This window comes from Seriola dumerili, unplaced genomic scaffold, assembly GCF_002260705.1.
Source record: "Seriola dumerili isolate Sdu_G_001 unplaced genomic scaffold, Sdu_1.0 BDQW01000105.1, whole genome shotgun sequence".
NCBI lineage: Eukaryota > Metazoa > Chordata > Actinopteri > Carangiformes > Carangidae > Seriola > Seriola dumerili.
This window is the reverse complement of record NW_019174360.1, coordinates 3,748,867-3,756,835: the sequence shown is the minus strand read 5'-3', so window position 1 is coordinate 3,756,835 and position 7,969 is coordinate 3,748,867. Positions and strand designations below refer to the sequence as shown.

At 40.3% G+C, this 7,969-nt stretch overlaps 1 protein-coding gene across 4 annotated transcripts in view; it reads left to right on the top strand.

Annotated features, from left to right (window-relative positions):
- The window catches only part of LOC111222726 (rho GTPase-activating protein 6-like), a 70,388-nt gene that overhangs the window by 45,818 nt on the left and 16,601 nt on the right, over positions 1-7,969 (top strand). For all 4 annotated transcript variants that reach the window (XM_022746547.1, XM_022746548.1, XM_022746546.1 and 1 more), the window contains exon 2: positions 7,247-7,406. In XM_022746547.1, coding sequence (XP_022602268.1) covers positions 7,247-7,406 — 160 coding nt within the window. The remainder of the gene's footprint in view (positions 1-7,246; positions 7,407-7,969) is intronic.

Below are 7,969 nucleotides of genomic sequence, written 5' to 3'. Positions count from 1 at the left end.
TGGCTTGAAATGGGGAAAAGGTTAGAAGCTTATGTACAGACTTCAAATGTCTCAAGTTTCTTTTCCAGCACAAATACACACACACACACACACACACACACACACACACACACACACACACACACACACACACACACACTCAGTTTAAATACTTGGGGTTGTTATGCATAAAGTTCAGTGTTATAAACAGGAGTTTAATGTCTCTGACATAAACCCAGTCTGCCAATGACAGCTGATAGAAAAATACCCTGACAGATTTTTGGATGTAATCTGTGGTTACCCTGCCATCCACAGATTGCTTTGAGCCAATACCACACACACACACACACACACACACACACACACACACACACACACACGAAACACACACATTACTTCAACTTCTCCTTCGACTATCAACTGTAGTGTTGATACAATACCTGATTTTCGTTGCTTTTGTAGCTTACGTAACCATTATGCAAGATCCTAAGTCTTCAAGGTCGGGCCTCATTATTGCTGCGGGCCCTTCATATTAATCTGTCTTTAAAATGTTTGAAGTTCGCCCGAGGCTTTAGAAGTGCCTGCCAATGATTGGGGGTGGACGGGTGGGGGGGTGAAAGTTGCTCATTCTTGCGACTGAGCCAGGGAGGACTCATTAAATGCAAAGGCAGACAAAAAAACAATATGCAGTGAAAGCTGATACCCACATAGTAGTGCTGGTATCCACACTTTCAAGTCCCCTATTTCCTCGTTTATGAGTGGTGGCCTACCACAGCCAGTGAGCTATTGCTAACATGTCAATAAAATAAGAACATGCCAATTAAATAAAAATTAAAACTGGTGTTTTGACTCTCCATTCCAGAAATACAATGAGGAGATGCAACTGCACTGAAACCAAGAGAAAAAAACGTCATGATTCATGTATCCAATTGGAGAAAAAAACAGATAAAGATAATCAAATAAATATAAAAATATAATCAAGCTGTGCATCGTTGGAATGAGTTGTGTAATTCTTCAATGAAATCAAGAGCTTCAAATGTGGCAGTCAACATGAAAAGCTGTTTTGACAGTTATGCTAAGCCAAGTTTTGTATTTTGGTTCCTTTTGAAAAGAAAAATTTATAAATCATCACTCCAACATACCAAAGTAAACATCACTTTTGACGTCAGAATGTGATTCTCAGGGGAAAATGTTGGACTGATGCATGCTGACATGCTGGAAAAGACAAAACTGCTTTAAAGTTGTGTAACTTTTGCTAAATTTGTGAGTGACTGTTTGTTTTTATGGAAGTGATAAGATATGTCCAAATCCATGCAGCTGCCCTTTTCTCTGTGTTGGAATGGATGGTATGATAATCACATTTACAGCCATAACAGGTTGTTTTCTTCAAATAATACTCCATCTGCATGACCTGCCATACTAGAGGTTGATAACCTCACATTTTACAGCCAAAGATAAGCCTGATATCGCTGAATTACTTTCACATTGGGTTATGTCACCTGTGAGTAGATAACAGGGATCAATAATTTGGCGGTTGTGTATCCCTCTGGAAGCATCAGGGACAACCCAAAACAGCTGGAGAAGCATATTAATCGTAAGTGTGTGACAGGTACATGTACAAACATGCACACACATAAACACACACCAACAGCACTGGCTGACAAGCGAGGGTGGTCAGTAATTACAAGCAGATGTGAACCATGAGGAGGTTCCAGGTCAGCGAAAGCAATCTATTACATGCATGCATGAAGCCAACCTGTAAAAGACAAGAAAGAAAAAAAAAAAAAAGAGTAGTGCTGAAAAATACTTGTGCATTCCTTTGGGTCAGTGTTGTGGCACAGAAACTCTGCTCAAGGGTCATTTAAAAGCCAGCTGCAACACAAAGGGAATGAAAACTGAACACAAGTACAATGTGAATAATTTTGGAACGCTCCTCCAGTGTCTGTATTCACCATAAGTGAACAGTGTGTGTGTGGATGTTGTTGTGCTGTAGAGATATTTGTAAGAAAGAGATGCCATAGCATCCATCCCTTTGAGTGGCTAAATGTTTTTCACCCAATAGCAGATCTATAATAGTAATTACATAACTTGTCACTGTATTGTTGCAGTTTTACAGGAAATGAACAGATGTAACATGGTGCACTGATTATAGTGAACCACATATCTAGGAAATAAAAAATGTGACTACTGTTTAACTTGAGCCTACTTGGTCATAAATCAAGGTCAAATCTAAACCTGAGAATTTAAAATTTTCACCTTGTGCTAACTTTCAAGGCAAGCCACTCAACTGGTGGTGCGCAAGTTAAAACTGGAGGATCACCAAAGGCATTAGGATTCACGGTCTGGGAACAATGACTGTCTCTAACATTTATCTTGTCATTTTGCTGACAAAATGTTAAGATTAATGTTTTGTTAAAAAATCGCATCTGTGCCTCCCTTACTTTATCCATACTCCAGCATTTGATTGCTTTAGTTAGAAAGCTATTACAACATATCACAATAAAAAAAAGGCTCTCCATTAAACACTTTAAAAATCCTTAATTCACTGCCTTCAGCTTTATGAGCTTTATTTTAGGTCAGAACTCATTGGAGTCTTGCAAGTTTTCCAACCAGTTCTTTGCACAAACCAGTGGATTCAAAGCTTGGTAGCAGATTTTTCTTTCTCTATTGTCTCCATGTAGTCAGGATATTTCCAACAACACTTGAAAGCAGTGTGTGTATGAATATGTTTCGTGGATGAGTGCTGCTCGCTCGGCCACATACACACATGCTCAGTCATACAGTCACATGTGTGTGACAAGATGGGGAGCAGTGAGTTTTGTCAATGCGTTACCACGGTGCTGCAAGCCAATAATGATCACACTGACTGATGTCTCATGGTAAATGGAATATTGAGTAGGAAAGAGGTAGCTGTGTTGTTTATTATCGGCTACACATATGTGTGAGGTGCTGTCGATAATACTTAGGAGATAATGATGATCCAGAATGATCCAGGGGGACAGTCACAGTCAGTGGCACTCAACTTTATTTGATGTATATTATACATACACACACAATATATATATATGTATATATAAGTGTAATGATAGATATTATTAAATGGTTGTTTTGTGACTCACATATTCAGGGATGACGTTACCAAGTCAGCTTGACGTAAAACAATAATGTTATTAACCTTGAATTGGGAATGATTTATTCTGTGCATCACAGCAACAAGTGTCCCACTGCCTCTGTGTGTGTCTTCCAGGTGCGTTACCATGGTAATATTTATCTCACTTCCTGGCCCTTTGGATTTTCTGTGTATGCGTTGCCACGGAAACTGACATATTCTTTTGCCTGTGTGGCTATTGCGCCATTTGTCCCTTTGTCTGAAATAGAGCAGAAACTACATGCTGCGGTGCACTGTAAGCCTAAAGGGCATTAGTCATCTAACTGCATAGTGCCAGTCCAGTCAGCAGCGTCATTAGTCTTTCCAGAGTAACATCTGTCAGATAGGAACACAGAGCAACAATAAAAATGACAACACAACAAGCACTGAATCCCAGGCTTAATAGATGTGTTACACTAAGGCTTTACATAACATTTTATATAACATACACATCTCATCAAGATGTTGCTAGGCTTTGATGAACTGCTCACATGAATCACTTTGCATTCTTTTACCCCACGTGTCTAACACTTTCCCCTTTCTTCTTTCCTGCAAAGCATAGTCATGATTTACACTGATTCACTCCTGCTAATGCAAAATCAGTTTTAAGTGTAGCAAACTTGCAGAAAATACCATTTGTAAAACTTGGGATTATTGATTCGATCTGTGCAGCCATTCCAGCAAATATCATCTGTGTGTGTGTGTGTGTGTGTGTGTATATGTGTGTGTGTCGGAGGGTTCAATAGTTCTAATAAATACAGGAAGAAAACTGATGATGGCAGCTGTGTGAAGGCTTAGCAACCAACTATATTTTGGAGACAAACATTAGGAGTTAAAGGATTGTGACACTAGCTGTGTGGTAGATTTGTCTCTATATAGGCTATTTAAACAGTGTTACATCTCAGTAGGCATTCACGTCACACTGTGATCAGAGAATATGAATACTTTGCTTGTATGTTGCTAAGGTTTTCAGTGTTACGGTGCACTGTGGCTTCACATCGAGCATATATGAGCAGTGACTGAATGAATGGATGCGATTTGTGGTCCCGTAACATGTGATCCCATTAATCTGTTTGGGTTTGAGAATCACATTAGGCAAGTGTTCATGATCATATCATACACGTTTGTTTTTTAGCTTATTGACTCCACAGATACAGCCAATATGTAACAGTAGCTGGCAGACGTTATCTCAGGGATGAGAAAATAAGCTCTAGATTTGATGAGTGTTACTGGATGAGAGCAGGTTCCTTACTGAGGAGGGAAACAAAATGAAACAAAACATCTTTCCCCTTGAAGATTTAATCATGAACTCAGAGAAACTATTCACCATGGTGATCAGCTTCTGTGATTGTGTCTGCTGCTGTTAAAGCCAGGCTTGGACGTCTGACTAGGTAAACTTGGCCCACAGCTCTAATGGCTTGAAGGCCAGAATGCATCCTAAATCAGTGTTTTTGCTTCATTAAGTGGAGCGTTAATGTGGAAAAGAGGCTTGTTCAAAGCTAGAATCTGTAACTTTCCACACATTCTGCAAGATCTTTGAATCTCCCCTGTTTTTACTTTGAGTCCTTTTTTTTTTACCAAATCTTTTCACATAATGTTGCGTGAAACTACAAAAAACACGTTTGGTTTGCACAGTTGTTAGTCAGAGATAGTGATCCATTACCCAGAGTAATGAGACCAAATGTAGTGCACCGAAACTTCAAAGTTCAACTATGCAGCTGACAAAAATATAACATTGTAAATAACATAGGTCAGGAGTTTATCCTTAAATGAACATTCAGTGAAGAAAAAAATCCAAATGTTGCAAAGTTTTTGCAGATGTGGTGTCCTCTGCGTCTCCACAGATCATCAATAAATCATACAAGACACAAAATAATATATAACAACTTCAAATGAATTCAAGGATCTGCTTTTTAAACAATTAAACTGTGCAGCTTTGGAGCGTCTCGGTTTGTAAATTTGAATGGGTGCCCCTGCCGGTCACACAGGCTTTCAGCTCACTGTTGCCAGAGTCCAGCAGTGATACCAGGATTTAGTCTGCCCCCTTTGCTCTTCTGTCAGCATTCCACAGGCTTCATAGGTTGACACTTAAGAACTGAAGCTCATCCATCCCCTTCAGAAATCCTGCTGGGCAGAACCAGCTCGACCGAGGAGAGGCCTCTTATTTTAACTATTCCAACTGTTTGTCTTTTCTTTTGCAGTGTGTGTGTGTGTGTGTGTGTGTGTGTGTGTGTGTGTGTGTAAGTGTGGGTGTGTACAGGCATGTGCATGTGTGCCCCTCAAGCTGTGTGTGAGGTCAAGCGGGAGGGAAAAGGGCTTCCTCCTCCAGCGATAAGGAATGGCAGACACACACAAAAACACACACAACTGTGCCGGATAAAATGCTCTATTAAAAAGGGGGCAACAAGCAACCTGGTTTTCGCTTGACTCGTGACAGGCTCATTCGCACACACACACACACACACACACACACACACACACACACACACACACACACACACACACACACACACACACACACACTCTCAGGTGGCTCTCCAGGCTGCCTGTGTCCACATCTTGTTTTGCTCCCATGGCTGAATGATGGCTCTGTTGCTTCACTGCACTGAGTGGGGTCAAATAACAAGAGAGCTGACAGCGGGAGGAATGACCTCAAAATATTGTTGAGAGAGGTCTAATTATGAAAAGCAAAGTCAGGTTCTTGACATAAAGTCCCAGAAGATTTGAAGAAATTTTATGTTTTCAAGATATAAAATGTTACGTAAATAGTTTGCAGGAATACAAAATAAGAGCATATAAACACAGGCACATTAGAGTCCACTTATAATCCCTCTGTCTGGATAAAGCATTAGATAAATTGGAGCTATGTCTCCTCTCTTTCTTTTTCCCCGCTTTCTTAACCTCTACCTCTTCCTGACCTCTTCCCTCAGTAGACACAGAGGAATGCATGACCAGAGATTCAGATGACTCAAATGTTCATCAAAGCCAAAGCGGTCTCCAGGTTTCCAGCAATTCATTACCATTCACTTCAGTTCAATTCCACCTTGATCACGGATTAAGCCAAAGCTTTAAATGAAACCTGGCTGCTGCAGAAAAATGGGTGCGATGACTCAGACTGTTTTCTATATGCTCTGGCCTTCCACAAACCACATCTCCTCTTTCACATATGCTATGCATTCTTAATGTTAGTTTACGTGAGTGGAGAGCATATTGCAAATCCATCAATGGAAGGGCACTTCAGTGCTGGAGGATGTCCTCACTTGCTCCTTAGAGAAAGACTTCTTTCCTAGGTACATGCTGTCTTTCTGTTTATATTTCTATGCAGGCAACATCAATTTTATACATTTAGTTAGGCTTTTATACTGTTGTAATAGTAACATTAGGGTTTTCATTTTTGCTTTTTTCATTGTAATTGTTTGTTTATCTAACACAATCTACTGCCAAGCTTGTCTACCTCATAAAAATCACATAAAAAGCTTTTTCAATACTTTTTTATTATGCAAAGAACGCAGAGGCCAAAGGTTTACTCAGTTTCACAGGCATGAAGTCCAGGGAACCTTAATGTGCTGCAGGTTTTCTTTACGTTATTTCCGCCCTGATGAAGACCCTGTGGGGTCAAAACTGATCTGCACTTTTAAACCATTGTGCGTGACTGAATAAAAGCTCTTAATATATTGTTTTCTTTTCCTTCCAGAGTGATTGACTTTAATTGTAGAAAAAAACTAGTTAAACTAAAATCAATAGTCTTATGTTAACAATGGATCAAATAAATACACTATTTGTACGTAAAAAGGGGTCATTCATTAGAACCCAGACTAATTTTAAATCATTAGTTTTGCCTTTCTAACCTGCAACCCTCAAATGGATTCTAATGTTGCTCTGTATATGCTGAATTTATAAATAAGCAGCTTTAAGCTACCAACTGTTCACAGATGATAATCTGTCAGTTTGTATCTATATTTGGTGTATTGTTGAAGTTAATTCGGATATGTCCATTAACAGTCATTTTTCAAGGTGAAAAACAGCAGTGGAAGTCGGCTCAGCACAACCCACTGCACCAAATATTCTATGCTCTGATAGTCTCACCCTACTCTTTGTGTTCACGTTTGTCTACCCCAGGGTGATTTCACCTGGAGCAGTCTGTCGGGGCGGAGTGTGCGTCTGACCCCAGTTGCCATCCAGAGCCTGTCGGAGCTGGAGAGGGCCAGGCTGCAGGAGGTTGCCTACACCCGCTTACATCAGGACTATGACCTGGGATGTCAGATTACCATGCCAAAAGGTGGGAGCATGTGTGTGTGTGGTTTAATGCATATTGCAGACCTGAGTTAAACACTGTTACGTAATTTTTATGTATGTGAGTTCCTGATGGGTGGAATTTACTGCTTCAACATACCTCAGATAGCCTCAGGCTGTCAAAACCCTGACATTTATGTGACTGTTAACTGTGGCAGAATGCATCTGTCCCTGACTCCAGAACTGTTCTCTCTCACAAACACTTCTCATTCTTAATCCACGTTTGCTGTGTAAGCTTGTGCAGATACTTTCGAGTGTCCTATAAAGTAAAGCCTCTGACCACATCCTCTTGTCATCCCTTAAGTGTATTTAAAGGAAGTCATGTATGGTCTATGTTTGGGAAACTTGTGACAACACATGAATTTAGATGTAAACCACGCTTCACATCAGGATCGGGCGCTTCCTGTTTCACCCCCCCCCCCCATAATGACACGCGACTCCTTTTCCGCTGCAGCTGAGGCTGAGTGCAGTCACCCCACTAGTCACCATATACACTCACACTTTTAAAAAGTCCTAAATGTTGCAAAAGCAGGCTGTATTTGTAAATAA